This window comes from Engraulis encrasicolus, chromosome 16 (assembly GCF_034702125.1).
Source record: "Engraulis encrasicolus isolate BLACKSEA-1 chromosome 16, IST_EnEncr_1.0, whole genome shotgun sequence".
Lineage (NCBI taxonomy): Eukaryota > Metazoa > Chordata > Actinopteri > Clupeiformes > Engraulidae > Engraulis > Engraulis encrasicolus.
The window spans coordinates 30,327,342-30,348,792 of NC_085872.1; the positions used below are offsets into that span (position 1 = coordinate 30,327,342).

At 43.6% G+C, this 21,451-nt stretch overlaps 5 protein-coding genes across 5 annotated transcripts in view; 4 read left to right on the forward strand and 1 right to left on the reverse strand.

Moving 5' to 3' along the window:
* Positions 1-4,189, forward strand: LOC134466492 (uncharacterized). The gene is made up of 3 exons (XM_063220389.1): positions 1-293; positions 636-689; positions 3,555-4,189. The coding sequence occupies exons 1-3, from the start codon at positions 149-151 to the stop codon at positions 4,172-4,174; spliced, it is 819 nt and encodes a 272-aa protein (XP_063076459.1). The 5' UTR covers positions 1-148; the 3' UTR covers positions 4,175-4,189.
* A 3,264-nt stretch (positions 4,190-7,453) lies between these two features.
* Positions 7,454-10,520, forward strand: LOC134466060 (calcium-binding tyrosine phosphorylation-regulated protein-like). The gene is made up of 6 exons (XM_063219958.1): positions 7,454-7,507; positions 7,659-7,815; positions 7,937-7,990; positions 9,231-9,950; positions 10,207-10,353; positions 10,477-10,520. Exons 2-6 carry the CDS (start codon positions 7,659-7,661, stop codon positions 10,518-10,520), a joined length of 1,122 nt encoding a protein of 373 aa, XP_063076028.1. The 5' UTR covers positions 7,454-7,507.
* Positions 10,521-11,091: 571 nt separating this feature from the next.
* On the forward strand, positions 11,092-12,433 carry LOC134466062 (uncharacterized). The gene is made up of 3 exons (XM_063219959.1): positions 11,092-11,474; positions 11,572-11,667; positions 11,976-12,433. Exons 1-3 carry the CDS (start codon positions 11,120-11,122, stop codon positions 12,431-12,433), a joined length of 909 nt encoding a protein of 302 aa, XP_063076029.1. The 5' UTR covers positions 11,092-11,119.
* A 424-nt stretch (positions 12,434-12,857) lies between these two features.
* LOC134466063 (uncharacterized) lies at positions 12,858-16,242 on the forward strand. The gene is made up of 4 exons (XM_063219960.1): positions 12,858-13,566; positions 14,289-14,885; positions 14,996-15,154; positions 15,432-16,242. Exons 1-4 carry the CDS (start codon positions 12,858-12,860, stop codon positions 16,139-16,141), a joined length of 2,175 nt encoding a protein of 724 aa, XP_063076030.1. The 3' UTR covers positions 16,142-16,242.
* Positions 16,243-16,390: 148 nt separating this feature from the next.
* Positions 16,391-21,451, reverse strand: part of LOC134465598 (oxysterol-binding protein-related protein 1-like) — a 37,230-nt gene continuing 32,169 nt past the window's right edge. Inside the window, exons 26-28 of the mRNA XM_063219350.1 lie at positions 19,986-20,109; positions 18,971-19,061; positions 16,391-18,262 (exon numbers count right to left, since the gene is read on the reverse strand). Of these exons, the coding sequence (XP_063075420.1) occupies positions 18,160-18,262; positions 18,971-19,061; positions 19,986-20,109 (318 nt within the window). The 3' untranslated portion in view covers positions 16,391-18,159. The remainder of the gene's footprint in view (positions 18,263-18,970; positions 19,062-19,985; positions 20,110-21,451) is intronic.

Here is a 21,451-nt window from a genome sequence, read left to right on the forward strand (position 1 = left end):
AAAACTAGGCTAAACATAAACAATGGCTGCTGAGTTGAAAATACCGAGTCACGCTATTAGGCCTATATATCACACAGCAAAGAGATGACATCTCTATAAACCTGCGGAAATCTTTCACTTTGTACAGAGTTTTTGGAGAGGAAATAGAATGTTTAAACGATACCCTCACTTGGTGCCCGTAGGCTTTCCTACGGTTCTAGAGGGCTTTGTGAAAGCAGCTATGAAGAAAAGACCAAGTAATATTGGAGTATTTGCTTGGTATTACTTCATGGAACTCATCGCCTATAAAGCAGGTAAACGTCTACAAAAATAGCCAATAGCCTAGCCAATAGGCTAGCTCCCCTAAAGTGTGTTGACTAGACGAGCTAAAGGCAATGTTTAAAAGCCTTTAGCCTAAGCTATGTATTTAATGCCATGTAGTAGATACAGTTGAGTTGAATAGTGTTACATAAAGTAAACAAAGTGCTTAGGCTACGCACCTAACAGCCTGCAGTGATTTGCATAGGCGTGGTGGTCCCTTGTAGGACAAGTTCCACCATAGCCTAGAGTAGACTTCAGTTCTACCCATCCTGTCCAGATTCTAGGTGCGGCAACATTTCAACGTTGTGCATTCTTTGTATGCTGTTCGTTTTCAGAAAACGAAACCTTCGACCTCAGTACACTTATTCAGGAGTTCCACAAGAACAAGGGTAAGTTGTTGCAGCCCCCCCTCCCCCCAACACACACGCACACGCACACACACACACACACACACACACACACACACACACACACACACACACACACACACACACACACACACACACACACACACACACACACACACACACACACACAGCCGCCCGTTAGCAAGGATTCTAACCTTAGTCTACTGCTCCCTCATTGAATCAGTCTTTACTTTCAGCATCTCCTCCTGGAACAACCAAATTGGTAACAAACCTAAAGTACATGTAGAGTGAATCAGGAAATCAAAGTAAATGGTCCTTATGTGAGCTGTACAGCTGTGCAGTGAACAGAAAAGCCAACGTGATCACTGAGGATCCCTCACCCCCTCCATCATTCCTGCCAACTGCTCCCATCAGGACGGGATACGCAACATGATCTCCAAAAATTCTGTGCTCCTGGACACAGATGTTAAAGTGGAAATGAAGCAGTGACCTAATATAGGGGTCTATAACACCAGTAAGATAAGTCAGCAAATATATATATATTTTTGAAGTCTGAAATTTAAGCCGTTAATAAAAAAATAAAGCACAAACACGTAACGTTTCTGTTAACGTTTCCAGCCAACAGCGGGTGACGTCACGCGAATGGTAGTCTCCTATTCTAACATTTGGGCCTTGCGTGGCTGATTATGAGCCAAATGAAGCAAGACTACGTGTTTGGGTGGGACAGAACAAATATGAGGCATGACAAGACATCCCATCAGACAAGACATCCCATCACATGAACCACAGGTAAACAAGCAGCTTTTTTGCTAAGGTGACAAGTCGCTAACACATTTTGGTATGAGCCAACATGATCACTATTCATAATCGTGCGATGTCGTGCAATGTTGCAGTTCCCTACCTTCATCTTCCGATGATTTCGCCAACATTTTCCAAGCACCTGAATTAGGCTACTTTGACATCTCCGTGCCCACGTTTATCGGTGTTATCCAGTCAACAATAATCCAAGGCAACAACGCTATTCCAGCCAGTTTGAGGATGCATCCGCGACTTCAATAACATAATAATTTACTACAATAGATGCAGCTACTTTAAGCATGCCATAACTTAATGTAGGCCATGTAATGATAGTTTAACGTGTCATTTCCCGTGGCATCAACTTCAAATCCCCAAAGCTCCTCCAACTCCGAGAGCGAGACGAGAGAGGGGATGGGAAAGCCACACACACAGGCTGCGTCCCTTCCCTTCACAAAGCTTTCCAAACTTCCGCCAATTTTGCAAGTTATTTTCTATTACTGAATTGAACCACATAGCCAACTTAAAGACATGGGCTATCAGATTAGCGTCCAACAATGCAGGAAAAAGACGTTATTGGTGACGGTCTGTCACTACAAACCTATGAGATCGAGCAGCCCCAGTCCTGACTCCTGTCCTATGGTGGATGCAATGGGTGGATGGCTGCAGCTATCCCACCATGCTCGTAGCAAAGGCTTTTTGACACAAAGTGATAATGACACTTGGCATTTCTCTTTCATCTGATAGTAGGTATATAACATAGAAAACCCAGGGACAATGTAAAATGAACCCCTCGTCCTTCTTCAATTTTACTGCCACGATTAGAGTCAGTTAGCGCTGTAGTTAGCACACGCTAACGTTAAGTGAATGGAAGGCTACATTAGCCACCAAGTTCTACCATTCGCGTTACGTAGGCGGCGAACATGGCTGCGCCCTTGTGGCGAAACTCGGTAATAACATGTCATTTTTCAGCAAAACTACTTAAAAGTGCAGTTCAATGAACATCCATTCGTTTATGAAAATAAATAAGCCGCCAAAAACTGATAATAGTTGTCAGTGCTTCATTTCCACTTTAAGGACACAAAATCCGTGTCCAGGAGCACGGATTTTGACAAAATTCCGTGCTGCTGGACACAGAATTATTTTCCGTGATGGACACACAGAATGTGCTCTCTATACTCCCACAGCTCTATTTTTCCACAGTCTTGTGTTTTCTCAGGATTTTTCTCATTTCAAATATTTTTTCTCAAAAAAATGTTTTCTTACCGACAGGTTAGGGTTAGGGATTGTTTTGGTCTGGGCACAGTTAGTTTTCTTTCAATCATTATATGAATTTGATAGCCTAGCAACTAACTGGAAAAGGTATTTCTCAAAAAATATGTCTTTAATGACAGGTTAAGGTTAGGGAATGTTTTGGTCAGGGCACAACTTAAATTGCTATAGCATTATTTTGTTTAGGATTAGCATTTGGTATGTATTTTCTAATGATAGAGTTAACACAGTGCTGTGGTAATAGCCTATAGAAAGCACTTCCGTGTGCCCATCACGGAAAACAATTCCGTGTCCAGGAGCACAGAATTTTTGGAGATCAGGCTGGGCTACGATAGGGTCTATATATCACTAGCACCCAAAAACCGATACAATATGTAACGGAGGCCAACTAGCAGAGTGTGGAATGGAACGTTAATAAACCTCCCCTCCAAAGCCATACAGTATTGGACTGGGCCTTAAGTCCAGCGGTATCGTGCTGTGACTCCCATTGACAAGGTGGCGAGTTCGAGACCCCAAGAGGGGACAGACTGCGCAGGAACACCTGGGGTTACAAATACATCCTTCATCCCTTCTGCTGTAGGCCTACTAACTCAACAGCACAAGATGACCATCACCATCACCAGCCAACCCAACCACCAACATATAGTATAGTACTGCCTTGTTTTGTCATATCTTGTTGAATGTCTTTGTGAATGACTGAAGCCACACCAAAATATTTTTTTTTTATTGTATCTTATCTTAATTTATCTTATCTTATCTTATCTTGTCTTGTCTGGTCTTGTCTTGTGATTTACTGACAACAAAATGTGCTCCAAACAGCTGACCGAATCAGTGGAAATGGATTTGAAGAGGAACTTAAGAAAAAGGGGTATACTGTCAGCTCCAATGTCAACCATGACTTCAATGAACTCATCATCAATGGAGAACTAGACTGGCTCTCATGGGATTCTACATCCAACAACCAACAAACCAACAACAACCATGTGCAAGTGCCCGTACCAAGTGTATCAGCTAGTTCCCCTGACACAAATAGGACTACTGGACGGTCCACTACAGAGACACGTCATAAAGTCCACCCAAAGGGAAATGAGAAAAAGAAGGATGAGGATGAGAAACGTGCCCCTTCAGCCCCATTGAAAGGGAGGAAAGAGACAGACGTCAGTGCCCAAAATGGGCAAAATGTGTCAATAACAAACACAGGTGAGAAGACTCGCGGGAAATTGAATGCGGGAGCAGCCGAATTTAATCCAATGATGATTCCACCAGTTCGGAGAACAAAATCAGCAGAGGCTCAGTCACCTAGAAAGATTAGCCCTGGTGACAGATCTAGTTTCCATCCAGTGCACAAAAACCCAATAAGACAAATAGGGGCAAAACAGGAAACAAAATCTACAGCATCTGGCATAAGTGGTGAGTTTGCTGTTTTGTGCATGATATGACAGTGTATGAATGATGACAATGATGATGATGATGATGATGAGGAGGAGGAGGAGGATGGTGTGTGTGTGTGTGTGTGTGTGTGTGTGTGTGTGTGTGTGTGTGTGTGTGTGTGTGTGTGTGTGTGTGTGTGTGTGTGTGTGCGTGCATGTGTGTGTGCGTGTGCGTGTATGCGTGTCACACTGTGTTACTTTAGTGTCGGTAGGTGTGCCACTGTATAGTGTTTTTTCAATCGAAGTAAGATTTGCTCACACTGATAAAATGTGGTTGGTATGTGTGCTTTTCCCCCTCAGGCACCGGGGCTGCCACAGCAGATCCCTCCAGCACCCCACACAGAGAAAGTCCTTTGGGCTCCAGCCATGGTGCCAAAGATCCTCCTCCTCCTAACAGCACACAACCACAACCTCAGCATCAGCTCCAGCCTGTCCAGCCCCCTGGAATACCCTATTGCCAGGAGCCGGATCCCTCCTGTCACCACCCTCCCCCTCCCTACGGCCCTGCTTGTGACGTCCATGGGTGGTGCGCCCCGGGGTGGTGTCCTCCACCATATTTACCCCCTTACCCTTGCTGGCCGCCTCCGGGACCTTGTGCGCAGGGCTGGGATGCCCACTGTGCTTGTAACATGTGGCCTTACTCGGGAAGTGGAGAGTTCGTATTAATAACCTGTCCACCATGCCTGTGTGCTACCTGCCAAGACCCATCCACGTCATGTCAAAGTTCCCCGAGTAAGTCCACCAGCCCACCTGACAATGCCCATACGGGGAACGAGCAACCCTGCCCAGGACTCCCCAAGTGCTACTACGTTCCTAAATTTGCCCCATTTCCATTTTGGCCTGGACCCATGTCTCAAGGGGATGGCGGAACACCTTCTTTGAATGCCTCAAATGGAACATTCCCATACTGCCCAAACTGAAGCATTCATCCCCAGTTAAAGCCAGCCGGTACGATATCAGTGCTTTTGTGTGAAAAGGGAAGATATAAAGATTGGTTTAAAAGCTTATTTACGTTATCTGTATTTTTAAATCATTTTGGTGTTAAAGCTTGGTTTTACAGTAATCAAAGAGAGTCTGCCTATGTACTTCAACCTTTCAATAATTAATCTTAAATTTGCAATCCATTTAATGATGGTAGTTCTTAATTACAGTCTAAACTTTAAATAGGAAATGTACGACTTATTAAATATGTCCTGGGGACTTGCTATTAATTAATTTTAATTGTTATAATTTAAAACTGAAATGGCCTCAATATACAGTTCAACGGAGAAGCTTTATACAGCGATGCCTTTTATCTGTGTTTTCCTATCCCTGTGTGTTGTTGTTAAGTCTTGTTTGCTGAAGATTTTGGGAAGAAAAGACACATCATTTCATTATTTTCTGAATATTTTATTTTAAATAAAGTTCTGATAAACTCCACAAGTGGGTAATTTTGTGTCGTTCACTTGTTCTATTTTGTTTTATTTCATCCATTTTATATTCTATTATACAGTTAGGGCCAGAAATATTTGGACAGCAACACAATTATCATCCTTTTCCACCCTATACCCCACCACAATGGATTTGAAATAAAACAAACAAGCTGTGCATTAACTGTAGACTCTCAGCGTTAATGTGAGGGTGTTGAAATCCATATCGCATAAACAGGAATGAAATGGCAACGTTTTTTGTGTGTGTTGCCCACTTTTCAAGGGATCAAAAGTAATTGGACAGTAGGCTTCTCAGCTATTTCCCAGTCAGATGTGTGTTATTCCCTTACTACACCATCACCAAGATGTCAATACAAGGTCTTAGAGTTCATTTGAAGTGTTCCATTTGCATTTCCATATATTTTTACGGAATATCCATGAGATCCAAATTCCACCTGTCACCATCAGTGATGCAAGCCATCATAAGGTTGAACAAAATCAAAAGAGATGGGGAAACATTGAATATGACTAATTCAAGAGTTCAGAATGTTGGAAAAAATAAATACCAGAGCAACACCAAATTACCTGGCAGACATGGAAGACAAATGCTGTGGATGACAGACAATATTCTGTATCTGGTGAACAAAAACCCATCTCCCAACAGTTGGCCAGATGTAGAACAGTGTCCAGGTGAACAGTGGATACATGTCCAAGGCAACAATCAAGAAAAAGATCAAGAACATTGAGGAACACTTCACCATAGGAAATACAGAGGGTTTACTAAAAGATGTAAATTACTGATTGCATCAGAAATAGCAATACCAGATTTGGCTTTGCCAAACAACGTCTTAAAAAGACTGTATAGGTCTTGAGCTACATCCTATGGACAGAGGAGACAAAAATCATCTTGTACAAGGGTAATGGGAAGAAATGAGTATAGAGAAGGGAAGGAACTGCTCATGATTCAAAGCATACCACCCAAACAGTGAATCATGGTGATGGTAGTGTCATGGTGTGGGCATGCATATCTGTCAATACTATTTTCCCCTATTTTCCCCTATTTATTGATGATGAGGACTACAGACAAAAGCCACAGGATGAATTCTGAAGATTTTCAGGCTATATTATCATGTCATATTAAACCTAATGGTTCTGAACTCATTGGACAATGCTTCACAGTGCAGATGGACAATGACCCAAAGCTTCATCTGAAAGCCACTAAGCCATTTCTACCCCAAAAAAGTGGAATATTATTCAATGGCCCAGTCAATCACCTCACCTGAGTACGGTTGGGCAAGCATTTCGCTTGCTGGAGGCAAAACTGAAGGGAAAATACCCTAAGAATAAGCAGGAACTGAAGACTGTTGCAATAGAGCTCACCATAGCATCACCACAGATAAAACCAAGTGTCTATTGATGTCTATGGATTGCAAATTACAGGCTGTAACTGACTGGAAAGTATTTGCAACCAAATAATTAAAAATTGAAAGTTTGATGTATAAATACTAGACTGTCCAATTACTTTTGGTCCCTTAAAAATGGGGTGGCACTGATAGAAAATGTCATAATTCCTTTACAGTTCACTTGATTTGGACGCAAACACCCTCCTATTAAAGCTGAAAGTCTGCTGTTAATGTACATATCGTTTGTTTCATTTCAAATCTATTGGGATGGTGTACAGCACCAAAAAGATGAAAATTGTGCAGATGTCCAAATATTTATGGCCCTAACTGTATGTATTATTATATTTGAAATCTTAATTATTTTTCTTCATTGTAGACCCGATTTTGCAAATTAGGCAGCACCGTCACCTTAGGAAGTCATTATTTTATTGTGACGTCAGCTATAGTCGCAGGCTGATGAATTACCGTTGTTCCACCTTTGAAAGACCAGTGTTGAGGACACCTCGGCGGACCACTTGGTCCTTTGAAAGGTGTGTGTGTGTGTATCGGAGGTATTTAGGGTGTATTTTATGGGGAAAGGATACTAATTATTCGGTATATTTTTATATTCTATGATTGCATAGGGTATTGACCTTGCCTAAGTTAACTGATTTTGTATGCTGATACATTTGGAATTGTCAGATGGCTGAATGGAAGGTGTCTCGCCCAACACTCCTGATTCCGTACGGTGTGAGGAGTTTCCTTGAAAGTGTATGTCGTGCTTATCGTATTGAAGACCCACGAGACATTAGACAATTTTTGGCCGATTATTGCAAGGATCTCCTAGAGAACAGAGATCGTAAGTCCCGGCGAATAAATTAGCAATAGCTCTTTTATTCTTGCTGAAATAGTAGGCTATTGCTAAACTAACCAGTTGAATTTATTTACTTTTGTTCTTTTATTATTGTGCTGACACACAGGTTCTCCCTCCAAAGACCTTAAACAAGCCATACGTATTTACCAAAAAATGCGAGGTAATGCAACAGATTTCAAATCACTTAGGCCTACTTTTACTGCATTCTAACAACCATTTGTAGTATATTATACAGGGAAGCCAACAGGGGTCACTTGTCCCGGGCCCAGGGAGAGAGGGGGTGCAGAATTGGATCCTTATTACATATTGTAGCGAAGGGGAGTAGAGTTGCCCAGCTGGGACTCGAATCCAGACCTTCTGGGGTAGTAAACCTGGGCTCTGACCGCTACACCAAGGAGCCTGGCTCTTTACTACCCCAGTTTAGAGAGCCCCAGTTTACTACCCCAGAAGGTCTGGGTTCAAGTCCCAGCTGGGCAACTCTACTCCCCTTCGCTACACATATTATGAATTGGGTTTGGGGCCTTTCAGATTTCTTTGTCCCGGGCCCAGTCAAAGCTAGCCGGGATCCGCCCTACTGTTGACGCAACATCTGAAGTCTATGAAAATCAGGCAGAGTCAAAGCTGTCAGCGGCCCTGATATTATATGTATAGGCCTACTGAGGAACCTTAACTTTTGGGACGTTAGAGGTAGTCTGCAGCTGCACAGTGAATTCTATAATTCTATTCTCTAATGTGTCTATGGTCCCACAGCCCATTGGTCCCACATCACTAAGACTTTTAACATTAATTTTTAGGCCCATTTGTCCCACAGCCCATTGGTCCCACAGCTTATATCTGCTGGCCCATGTTCCCACATTTCTAGGAATGTATTCAAATGTAGGCCCTATGTTCCATGGCGGGGAGAAAGCATGTTCTCTTAGTTTACCCGGAAATGTGGGAACTGGGAACGTGGAGTTGTGGAACATGGCCTATATTTGAACAATTTCTTGGAAATGTGGGAACATGAAGCAGCAAGAGGCTGTGGGACCAACAGGCTGTGGGACCAATGGGCTGTCGGACCATAGAGCCAACCCCGAATTCTGCAGTGTTATTCAACACCAACATCGACTTTTAACAATCACAGTGTTGGTACAGCTCTTTCAGTGTTGAATTAACTCAGTACTCCAACATTTGCTGTGCACTTAAGTCCCATTATCTGTGGCAGCGTTATTGGGATGTAGTCATATTAGGCTACTCATTTAAGAATTAATTGGATAATTGGACTTTTCCATGACAATTTAAAGCTTTTGTAAAATCCCCATCATAAAATGATCTTGCATCAACTCTTTAGATATTTTTGCTCATTGTAAGCTCTAAGTTTCAAATAACATTTGTAATTTCTCATCTTCTTTCACCCTCAGAGCGTGACCAAGTTACAATTAAAAGTTGGTCACCTCAAGATTCTCCCAATGAGCCCATAACCCCTTCACCATTTGGAGAGCAAGCAGAGATATGTGAAGATGATGATGAGGAGGAGGATGAGGAGGATGATGAGGATGAGAGGTCTTGCCCTGCTGTATCAGTGAGCATTGTCAGCTGCCGCCTTACCCACGACGCTTGGAAAAACTGTGAGACTATGTATGATGATCAGGCGCCTCTTGAGTCACCCGGTCCGGTTAGCTCTGGCGATATTCCCGCCGCCAGAGTTCTGTCTGCTGTGTTCAGGAAGGTTCCATCGAGAAGTGACTCCTTCACTGAGACCCAGGGAGCAGTTTTGATCGACTCTGCGAGTGCGCCACCAGACGATGTCATTGTAGTTCACTCAGAAAATCTGCCGAATGCAATAGTGTTTCACGTGGATAGCCACCCCTCCTCTGCTTCGTCTGTGAGGTCTTGTGCCTCCAAGACTCAGTCTCTAACCGATGCAAAAGTTACTGAAGAATGTGGTGTAGAGGTGGCCCAGGATCCAGTAGTGGTGTTTGAGAGAGTTCTATTCACAGATGAGTATCAGTCTTCGTCGCTTGTGGAACGTGATGAGCCTCAGAGTTTAGAGGTCACAGATCAACCTTTGACCTCAGTGGAGGGAGATCAGTCCTCAGGGACCCCCCTGGGGATGGAATCAGACGTGCAGACCCTGACAGGTATGTCTATGACACACACACACACACACACACACACACACACACACACACACACACACACACACACACACACACACACACACACACACACACACACCTATGAAAAGCGACCAGTATTCATTTTGAATTAACAACTAAAACCGTATAGCCTACACACTCTTGACTGTACATATTGACTATAACTGTGCATTTACAGATATATCATCATCAATGTCTACTTTGTACTTTCTTTCTGTCGTTTCTTTCTTTCTTTCAGCTCCAGTTGTAGTCAAACAGGCCTCTCCAAAGCGTAGTCTGGTCAGGGTGTACTCTGCTCACCTGGTGAACCCAGAAGACAGGAAAGGATCAAGTCAGCCAGACAAAAAACCATCACCTGCGCCTTCTTCAAAGACATCCCTGACAAGCATGTTTTTATTTCTAAATATGATCTATTGGGATTTGAAGTGGTTTGTTATAATTATACTGTTAAACATTCAGTAATGGGTTGACTTGCTGAGTGATCACTTACATTATTCACCATCTGAAGGTGTGATCGCAGACTACGTCCCTGCTGTGGCAGATATAAAATAAACTAAGGGGTGTAAGGCGCTCAACTCAAACAAAGTGAACAACTGGGTGCTCATTCCTGGAGAATATATGAATTAAATAAAGAGCAGGACAGCACTCCAAATGTTGTGGTTTATTGCCCGTCAGACGTTTCGGGGTTAATCTTCTTCAGTGTCGGGCAATCAGAATGGGTGAAATGTTTGCCCAACACTGAAGAAGGTTAACCCCGAAACGTCTGACGGGCAATAAACCACAAAACTTGGAGTGCTGTCCTGCTCTTTATTTAATGCAGATATAAAACAAACATGCATACACAGAAAATGTTGCGGTGTTAATTCAACACTAGTTCATTTAAGTCCAAATGATGTCAAACCAACTGTCCAAGTGTTAAATGAGCACTGCAGAATTTACTGTGTATGGATATGATAACATAACTTTCCCCTCTCTGTCGCTTGGTTGCCATTAATAGCGACACTTCAACCCTTTTGTGTTTGAACTGTAATGCTAGTATATTATCATTGACACGGTAACATGCAATTTGCCCACAGCTCAAAAGTGATTGTTTCAACTACGGTATGTTTCCCCTTCTCCTTTCAGATACACCTGAGACTGCAGAGTCAGTGATGGAAAGGGTGTCTACTGCCAACACTGAGGAGAGGGAAGAGCCAGTTTGTCAAGAAGCATCACAAGATGGTTTGGGCAGGGTGAGTCCTGCCACAAGTCCTATTCTGATGGAGGCGACCGGGTTTGCTGATGCCCAAGAGCAGGTTGTGGACGCGTCGCAAACAGCTCCCCCAGTGGAAACAGCAGCCCATGCCACTTCCCCAATTGAGAAATACACCCTGATCGGATGTCAGCTCTACGATGAATGCCTGGATGCAGCTGTAGGGATGATAACTAAAGACTCTTCCCACAGTTCACCAGTTCCTGGAGATGAAACTGGCCACGGAGTGTATTTAGAGACAGACACTGTTACAGGTCAGAGAGCCTTTGGTAAATTAAGTGCAGTGGTGCTCATACCTTTATTGTTGGAATGAATTCTGAGGTAAATACCACTAACATTGACCAACTCCAGGTGTAACTGAAGAGGATGACTTTGTATGTCTGCATCTGCCATCGCCGCCACCCGACACACCACAGGACAACTCAGTAGACTCCCCCCCTCTAGCAGGTAAACTAATAACCATACCCATGCCCAAGTATTTACAAATATTATCATATTATCAACACTGGGATCTATAATGCTTAAATCATGCTCATGGGGCCATGAAAGCTGATATCACCATTTTGAAACAAATTTTGTTGGTGCCTGGAAAGATGAGGAAGTGGAATAGTAAACCCTACCTAGCATACTATGTGTTACAAAAATAAAGATACAAATACTGATAACCTTGTACTTGCAGCTAATACACTGTTTAAATCGTGTTGTGGGAGGCATTGCACATTCAGTGTTGGTATTTGCTTTTATTTTTCTTTCAGAGTCACTTCAGACTGCGACGATGGCGTTTGAGAGCGCTACACCTGATGTTATTGTGGAGAGCGAAGAAACTGTAGCTCATGAACAATCTGCAAATACTGCCGAGGCATCAGATATATCAGCTGAGTCCCCAGCATTCACCACAGCTGAAAGCACTGAAATCGGTATCAACACAATGGAATGCTGTCCATCCGAGGCATCACAAGATGCATCATCGCTAGAGACTATGGCAGACTGCGCAGCAGTGTCACCTGTGACCCACGTAGAGCCTGAGTTTTACAGTTCACCAGATGATGCAACAAGTCCATCCGATGGGGCATGCACACCAACAACAGACACAGAGGCTGTCACTGTTTCCTGCGTACATCATGTGGATGACAATGTCACAGACACAGAGAAAACAGCAGATGTAATGACATCCGTGGATTCTTCTAAGACACCTGTTTCACCAGGTAACTAGCCAGTTGCAATCTAGCATGTTTGTCTGCAGTGGGGATTTAAATATCATCAGATCGCCTTTTTAACCCCTCTAAGACATGGTACGGCCCCTGTTATGAATTAGCTGTTACCAGAATGCAATGACCAATTAAGTTAATGCCCTGTGCACTGTCATAGTGGTGTAGCAGTACGGTTCAGTTTTTTTCTGTGACTATTGCACGTTCTAATGCTTTTTTTAAATTTATGTAATATAACTATTTATATGTATTATCAAGTACATGAATGTAAACCAAACCAACAACGGGGTTCTCTAAAAATATGGAAGTGCAGGTCTTCGGAAATGGAGTTAGGGGGTTTTGCATCTGAACTCTTCATTTCTTTGTCACTTTGCAGATGTCATTCATGAGACTTGTGAATGCCTCAGATCCAGCCCTATCCCTGAGGCAATGGCACAGCTTGACTGCTCAGGGAACACCTGTACTGAATGCCCCGAAACACAAGCATCTCCATCAGAGCCAGTGGGAGTGGCAAGTCCAGAATGTGTGGTGGAACCACCCAGATGTCCAGTGCAGGAGAACACGATAGAGTCAGTGGCTGAGCATGACTCTGGTTACATAGCTGAGTCTATATCAGACAACTCAGAACCATCAGATATAAAGGAAGACCAAGTGGCGAAGAAGGAGGCGTCAAGCACACTGGAAGAACTAGAATGCACTATTCTTCCAAGCCCTGCTGATGAGGATATTGCTGCCACAGCATATTGCCCTTTCTCTGTGAAGGAGAACAGTGTTGAGACAGCAACGCAGAAACCATCTGCTACTGAAGTTGCTCTCAGTGCTACTCCTCCGCCTGCCGAAGTACTACGGCCCCCTGTCCCGTCCAAAGGCCCAGACAGCGACAACCGTGCAGAGTGCTCAGAGACTGAAGAGAGCACTGGGCTCCAAGTGGATGTTGTTGAGCCTGTGTCAGCAAGATATTCTGCATGCAAAATCACAGAGCTGCTGACGTCAGAACCAGTGGAGGACTGTGGGCAGAAGAGCGTGCCTCTCGTCAGCACTCCCAGCGAGGAGCGTATGAGTGGAACAGGCCCTGCTTCACCCACACTGGAACCAGTTGTGGCACACATGCAGTGCCCATGCGCCATCTCTGGATCAGGTGAAGTGTGAAATAACGTGTGTGTGAGCTGAAGGCAGTTTTGCAGATTGATATGCATATACAGTAGATACTTTGAGGGGTTTAGTGATTAATGTAAAAAATAGTAATCATATTTAATCATAAATAAGGAATTTTGTAATGAGACAATATTGTAGTGACTGAATTAGAACAGATTTATACTGAATATAATGGTCCATACCATACCAATATGCATAGCCCCTTAACCCATTGATGCCTGATGTTGCCTTGCGCAACATTAGCCCTGGCGCCTGGAGCTGCATTACGCAACATTCAGGCTCATGAGATTTGAGACAACTTTATGAAAAATCTCTGTTTGTTTGAGATGAATGAACACATTCTAATGAAAGATGAGGGTCTTAGCGTTTAAATGCAACTTAGTGCATATTTTTATGTGCTTCAGAAGCTGAGATATTTAGGTTTTTATAGGCTGAGGGCAGCTTTTCTTAAAAAGGGCTCAGGCATTCAGCACCCTCTTTTGCAGGTGCCTTAGGCGTCAATGGGTTAATGCACGCTGTACCTCCAGTGGCACACCAGCACTGTAATAGTAATTGAAAAGTTAACTACCATAGTACTACAATACTATTCCATAACACAGGGCCTTTAGTAATGCACTACGACTTGGTCATTGCCATTCTGGTAACAGCAAATGTATAATACCATGTCTTAACGGGTTAAGACTAATATGTTGGTTGCTGTTGCAGATGAACCTGAGGTGTGTGAAGTAGAGTCTCGTTTACCTGGCAGCCCAGGACTAGGCACAGAAGAAGAACCTGCAGTTGAAAAGCCTGCTGTAGATGAAGCCCTCAGTGCCACACCCGCCATCCCCGCGTCACCCCCTGTGATGGCACACCTGCCAGTAGAACGTCCTTGCAAATCTCCAATCCAGAAACTTTTTGAAGACCTGAAAATAGCGGAGATTGTTGTTCCCGAGCAGACAGAGTTTGTGTCAGCCGGAGGCGTGGTAGAGGCCGGGCAGGCTTCTCCTGACCGGCTGAGCCAAGAGGCTGTGTCTGGCAACAAGGTGAATGATGATGTGAGGGCGGTTATGGAGGCACCAGTACCTGCACCAGCAGCTGTGCCGGTAGAGCCTCTCCCCAGACCCGCCGTAACTTCCGACAGCTTTGAAGCTTTGATGTCCTCAGAGAGCTGCGCACGGGTGATCTCTCCGATGCTGGAACACACCATGATACTGAAGAGCCTCGTTGCCAATTCTGTCCAGAGAAATTCGGTTTCAATACCAGCACCTGCAGAAAGGGCGATGTCTCCAGCCCTTTCGAGAAAGGGCTCTGCAATGTCAGGTGAGTGACAAACTATTTGGCCCGAATAGAATGCCCTCACTGGCACCAAAGTAGTTACTTTGACACATCCAAAACAAAATCACAATGTGTTTTTTGTTTTGTTTGCACAGGTTCTGTGTCTGTCCACAATCAGTTCTCGGGGCTGGCTTTGGGGCAGAGTGCCGCAGGTGGCGAGGAGAGGCCACAGAGATACAGCTTGGACAGCAGCAACATCACCTGGCCTCCCGCTGCATCGCCAAGCAACAATGTGGCCAATGGGAGTATCCAAGGTACAGTGATTCTGACCTCAGTGGGTATCTGCTAGAATTATCCCTGACATTTTACCGTGATCAAATTGAATCATCTAGCATGGTGTCTGATTTAAATGGTCAATTATATATTTTTAGATTTATAATGTTTAGCAATCCAAAAATAAGTCTAAGGTTGAGAAAAATATTGTACCTTAATGATACGTACATAGTAAAATCTTGCCACATGTGTACCTTGATGTTTATTGCCTGTCTCATACATCAAATGATTGTCTTTCTCTCTCTTTAAAAAAATCAGATAATGCACAGCAAGACAACAACGACAATACTACGGGGCAGAGGGGAAGAGGAAGCCCATCAAACAACGATTCTGTCATCCAGTCCTCAGTTAACCAGATGTGGACTCTGTTCCACCTGCCCCACGTCAGCGAGGATGGCACCTTCTCCACTGAGATCCTGACGCAGCCCCCATTCAATGGCAGTGCCTACATCCGCTCCTTCGGACCGGGCCACGTGCTGCTGGCCAAGAGGTCCCCTACGCCCTCCCAGGATGACCTGCGCACGGCTACTGGGGGCACTCCAGAGCACCTGACGCAGGCCTCCAACCTCCAATACCAGGAGCATCATCCTCATAACCAGCAGAGACCTCTGCACGACGTGGGCCCCGCAGTGAAGGATGCGACCGAGTTCTTGCAACCAACATCCGCCTCCGGCAAGGGCACCTTGGAGATCAGTCTCCCCAACTTCCTACTGTGCATTGACAACGGCCAGCAGGCCACACCGCTCATGGGATCAACCCTCCCGGTTCCCGCCCAGGCGGTCAGGGTGAGGCGAGATGAGGCCTCGGGCCTCCTGGCTTTCACCGTACCCATGGAGAGCGTGAGCAGCTCGCAGAGCAGGAAACGCCAGGTCCAGTTCCTGCCCATCACCACCGAGCAGGGCCAGAGCGTCTACTCCCCCGCCGTGCTGAGGATAGTCACCCATCCTCCTGACCAGCCCCCGAAGTGAGTTGGGGGTTGTTGGTATTCATAGAGCAAGATTAGCGTGGCCTACCATTATTTGAGACCCACTCTGAGAGCCAGGGCAAATAAAATAGAGATGTATGATCATTTTTGGATTATTTTTTGTTTTTTCTTGTCCTCTGTCACCGAGTGTAAGTTTTTTTTTTTTTAATGAAAGTGTGAGCTTAATGTAATGGAATTCAGTATATTCTTTTTGTGCAATAGTGCATTCAAAATGATGAGACAAGCATGGGAATTCAGTTGATATTAAGCCTTTATTTAGCAACGATAGAAACATTTTATTTTTTAAAACTTTGCTACATGGTATTAACAAAGAATGAGATAAGTTACGAACAAACACATTTCAGGCCATAAAGACCTCATCTAAATGTTATCGTACAATTCATATGAACACTTTTCACAGCAGCTACATGTCAAGGATCAGTGAGTTGCCTTCAGTGCATGGATCAACCACTAAGGGGGGGGGCAGAGGGAAGCTTTGTGTGCGACAACATTTTTTGCATAGTACAGGGAGAACATTGTTTTTATTTTGTATTACAATGGTAATACTCAGCATTTCTTTTTAAAGCTGAAATTCAAACTCAAATTTCTACTAATATACATTTGTAGAATGGCAGCTGATTAGCATGTTATGTGCTGAATTAAGAAATCATAGCCAGAAGATTTCTTGAGGGACAATTGATGAGTGTGTCAATATTTAAGGAGCATTGTGTTATACATGATGGGCTTTACCAATCTAAAGAAGACCAGGACATGTCATTACTAAAGAGACCCGCACTAAATGCTCACGTGACGTCTACCCATGACTGTGTCGATGAGACCTTCAAGGACATGACTAAAAGCCAACAGCTTTTGCTACAGATGTCTTAACAACTGAAATATATGAATTTGAGATTAAATCAGCGAAGCACCCAACCATTTACACACGCACACTGACACACACCTGCGCTCACGCGCGCGCACACACGCGCACACACACACACACACACACACACCAAAGTAGTACTGCCACACAACTGAAACGATACAACCGCACAAATAAATATTAACTGCATCTTTGGAGAACAAATGCAGTTGCTAGGGAAAGACTCCAAGGTTCTCTGTTCATATGTAGGCCGTGTACATGCAGCATTGATGAGAGAAAAAATCTGAGAATAAACTGTGGTTTAAGTCTCTCAGACAGCGCTGACTACCATCAGCCTATGAAACTAGCACTTGCTAATCTACCTCTGAAGAATATACGCGAGGTCACAAACGTACAGTATATGTAACAGTGGGTCTAGTCGCTATGTCATTTTAGACGTTCACAATTTGAAAGTATTCCCATGATCTACAGTAACATGTCTGTCACCTGCTGTCAAATCGAATATACAGTAGAGAAAAGAGAGGATTCAAGTAAACATGTCAGCAACTGTACAAGTAATCCCTGTAGTGTGGAGATCACGAGCAATAGGAGGAACGCGACACATTTCTATTCAGCCTGCAGAAGCAACCCAAAAAGCTATGCATATATTTGTATATGTATAAACAAAAAAGCAAGCAACAACATAAGACCAGCAAAAAAAAACCAACAGTTGTAAGAGATGACCTGATTTATATATTGACCGGTTAACGGTTCAAACAACAAAAATCACACTGAAGGCCCAGTTTTGTGCTTTAAGGAAGACCATTATAGGCTGCGGAAGGTTTTTGTGTGTGTGGCCCCTCTTTTGTCATGGCTACTCGAACCTAGCCATGTACATCCTGGCCAGGGGTGATACGGTAAGCCATGAGCCAGTCCTTCGTCCTCTCCTTTCATCTTCCTAACCAATCTCATGCCATCACCATCATATTAATTTTGTGTTTATAACCAGCCCAAACAGCTAAACAACCTTTCCAGGCCATAGTCACACCATAGATATTAACAACAAGAGTTGAGCTTTTGAACTGTTTGTACTGTACGTAGGTGCTGATGAGCTAATGTGTGAACAGAGTTGCCGCCCCTTACAGCATCGAGGATGTGCGTTAGTAGATGTCTGGGATCTGACTGTAGTTCCGGTCCCAGTATCCATTGGTGTGCAGCCAGTCCTGAGCTCCGTTGTGCGGGTTGGGTCCCTGACGAAACCACCTGGACAACGCATGGATGGAAAACAAATACAAAAGAAAAAGAAAAAATTGAAATGTGGTGACGATAGAGAGTTGTCAATGCATGCTGTCACAGCAAAGACACACACACACACGCACACACACACACACGCGTGCATTTAGTGTATGCCTCTCATTTAAAAACTGGCACTTCACTTGATGTCCTTAGGGGGGTGCTACAGCACTCTGAAAGCATACTCTGCATTCCACTGCACTCAGGTGTATGAGGTGCTCATAGTCACTGTAAAAGCCAAACCTGGGACCCAGGGCAGGGTTTCTTCACAGCCCCATCAGCACAAGCAGCACAATGCAAAACGGTATCATTAGACAGTAACTAAGCCACCGCTTGCATATAGACTTTAGATAAAATGGTGTACAAGCAGATGGTGAAAAACATTAATTGGCTCCTGACACTAGGTGGAGGTCAATGCCATCACTTGGTTGGTTGCTCTCTGAAGATTTAAAAATTGTGGTTTGTGACAAACCAACATGTTTATAACCATTGGGATGATTAAAAAAAGACATAAGCAGGATTGAGCAGAGTAAAATCATTAAAAAAAAATCAATCGTTTACAAATTTCCATTACCTCTTTCAGCCTCATAAGTACCCCTATTGTGTGTGTATTAATTGCATTTGGCTAGCCTTGGGCTAAAAATATCCCCCAGTTGAAAACCATCCACCCACACTAACCTGGTCTTCCAGTCGTCGTTGGATTTGGAGCGATTTTTCCGCGCTGTTCGCTGCTTCTCCTCAAGCCTCTTCTTCTCAGCACTGGCCAGATCTGCACAAACAACACACCACATTAGCCTCTATGGCCGGTCAGCCAGCCAGCAAGTCAGTTGGAGAGGTCTTGGCGAGAATATGCGGATTACATCAGTGAGTAAATATAAATGTATAACACCAGGTGGGAACGAGTGTGCAATTAATTATGTTATGCATGGTACTTCCTACTAAAACGTCAGCTGTTAGACTGCCATAAAATATATGAAATTGTGTAATGCACTTTCATGCCCATCTAAGAGGCAGTCACAGGGCACTTTTAAGTGCCAGGTCATGCACAACAATCTTCAATCCGGTCTATATAGAACTACATCTTATTTTGATGATGACCCCACTTCAGAGGTGTCCCTCAAACACTTAACCTTTTTTTAAAATTAATATTTTTTGGGGGGCATTTTCAACTTTTATTATCGTCACCTTCTTAAAATAATCGCCTAAGTCATTTTTTGGTCAAGTTCACGTTTTCGCCTAATTCATGTCCTCCCCCTTTCTGAGGGAGTTTTAGTGTTCCCTGACAAACCTGGAAAAAAATGACTTAGGCGATTATTTTAAGAAGGTGACGTTATGATAGTGCAGTGAAGAGTTGGACAGAAAGTGAGTGGAGAGAGACAGACAGGGAAGGGTCGGCAAAGGACCCGAGCTGGAATCGAACCTGGGTCAGCCGCGTAGCAGACGAGTGCCCTACCGTTAGCGCCATGGTAGGGCCCAGACACTGTACTCTTAAGGAATCTGGGATACCTTTACTCAGCATATCCCTCATCTTTGGCGATACACTGCCATAAGACATCTGTCAATGCACTGAGAGCACGTTTTCTACATCTGAAGCATATATCTCTTTCTTTTTGTATTCTCCATTTATACCACAACGGTAGAAATAAAAGTTATGGATATTAATATATATTTTTTTTTTATCAGACAAGCCCACCTATGTCTCCGTTCTCCATGGCGCGGATATCTGGTCTGAGACGGCAGTCTGTCCTGGGCAGGTTCTCCTCCATCTCCTTCTCCAGCTCATTCAGTTGCATGGCAAACGTTGAGAAGGCATAGAACTGAGGAAGAGGGACCAGAAACATTGCACATTATCTTTACTTAGTTGTAACAACAAAACAACTGTTTCACTTCTACGTTGTGTTAAGTGTTGTTCTGTAGTATGAATATAATAATGCTGCTTCAGAAGAGTAAAGGTATGCACGTCCCACTTGGCTGAGGCCAGAGGCCAGGTGTAGGACAAAGGCGTATCTGACAATAGAAAAAGTACAAGTCCACACACAGCAGCTCCTACTCACATTCACATGCCTGAAATGTTGTACGTCTTGAATAAACCTCACAGTCGGAGCTGCAGAGAGTGGACTTTTACTCTCTCTATTATATAATAATGATGGTCATGGAGTTATCATCATCATCAAGTATGAATGTAATATGTTCAGCAGGGAAAGTAATCTGTAACGAAGGCAGAGATAGTCTAACTGTGACAGCTGGTCTTTTCTAAATATAATAATAAAAAAAACTACACTGTAGGATTCAAAACACATGGCACTAGTGCAATGTGCAGTAACTCCTCCAGGTGCAGGACAAAGGCGTATCTGACAATAGAAAAAGTACAAGTCCACACACAGCAGCTCCTACTCACATTCACATGTCTTGAACAAACCTTACAGTCGGAGCTAAAGAGTGAAGAGTGTGGACTTCTACTCTCTCTATTATATAATAATGATGGTCATCGAATTATTCATAGTCATACACTACCGTTCAAAAGTTTGGGGTCACCTTCATTTTTCCAGTTATCTGTTTGGAATTCAAGTCGCAAACATCTTTTGAATAGCTTGAAATGAATGGAAAGTACTGAACAGCCACAGGTGAAAAAAGGTTTGATTACCCATAAAATTGGTTAAACTGGACAGAAGAGTGAAATCTAACCAAGCTTTTTCACCCATTTATTACATAGAAATACGTGTTTTAGTCCATTTTTCTACAGACATTTCTTTGGTTTATCAGAGAATGCATGGAACTATTGGAAAGCTCAGTGTCTGCCCTTTCCAATGGTAGGTGTATGACATTTGTTGAGTTGCCACCTCGTCCACAAATTCAAGTCAAAGTAGCTGCATGATTTTCTAGCCATCAGAATGAACCTACTTATGAATGCACAATCCATTGTCTCAGCGATGTTTTAGTGTGCAAGCCAGTGCCATACATCGTTGGAAAGTGTAGATTCTCCTCTTTCAAATGATGTGTATATCATCCGGCATTGTATGAATTGACAGGAGCAGACATCAACTTTTGCATGCATGGGGCTCATAGAACTCATGGGCAATTCTGGACCTCATCTCATCCAAGGAATGAATCTGTAGAACCGCAACTGGCTATTATTAATGCCAAAGGAGTCTACACTTT

Excerpts from the sequence above, each read along its gene's own strand:
- LOC134466492 (XM_063220389.1), top strand. The coding sequence starts at position 149 with ATGTTTAAACGATACCCTCACTTGGTGCCCGTAGGCTTTCCTACGGTT. Across the intron at positions 294-635 it reads ACTCATCGCCTATAAAGCAG|AAAACGAAACCTTCGACCTC; the intron begins GTAAACGTCTAC and ends GTTCGTTTTCAG. Across the intron at positions 690-3,554 it reads GGAGTTCCACAAGAACAAGG|CTGACCGAATCAGTGGAAAT; the intron begins GTAAGTTGTTGC and ends TGCTCCAAACAG.
- LOC134466060 (XM_063219958.1), top strand. The coding sequence starts at position 7,659 with ATGGCTGAATGGAAGGTGTCTCGCCCAACACTCCTGATTCCGTACGGT. Across the intron at positions 7,816-7,936 it reads TCTCCTAGAGAACAGAGATC|GTTCTCCCTCCAAAGACCTT; the intron begins GTAAGTCCCGGC and ends GCTGACACACAG. Across the intron at positions 10,354-10,476 it reads TTCAAAGACATCCCTGACAA|GTGTGATCGCAGACTACGTC; the intron begins GCATGTTTTTAT and ends CACCATCTGAAG.
- LOC134466062 (XM_063219959.1), top strand. The coding sequence starts at position 11,120 with ATGGAAAGGGTGTCTACTGCCAACACTGAGGAGAGGGAAGAGCCAGTT. Across the intron at positions 11,475-11,571 it reads AGAGACAGACACTGTTACAG|GTGTAACTGAAGAGGATGAC; the intron begins GTCAGAGAGCCT and ends GACCAACTCCAG. Across the intron at positions 11,668-11,975 it reads AGACTCCCCCCCTCTAGCAG|AGTCACTTCAGACTGCGACG; the intron begins GTAAACTAATAA and ends TTTTTCTTTCAG.
- LOC134466063 (XM_063219960.1), top strand. The coding sequence starts at position 12,858 with ATGGCACAGCTTGACTGCTCAGGGAACACCTGTACTGAATGCCCCGAA. Across the intron at positions 13,567-14,288 it reads ATGCGCCATCTCTGGATCAG|ATGAACCTGAGGTGTGTGAA; the intron begins GTGAAGTGTGAA and ends TTGCTGTTGCAG. Across the intron at positions 14,886-14,995 it reads AAAGGGCTCTGCAATGTCAG|GTTCTGTGTCTGTCCACAAT; the intron begins GTGAGTGACAAA and ends TTGTTTGCACAG.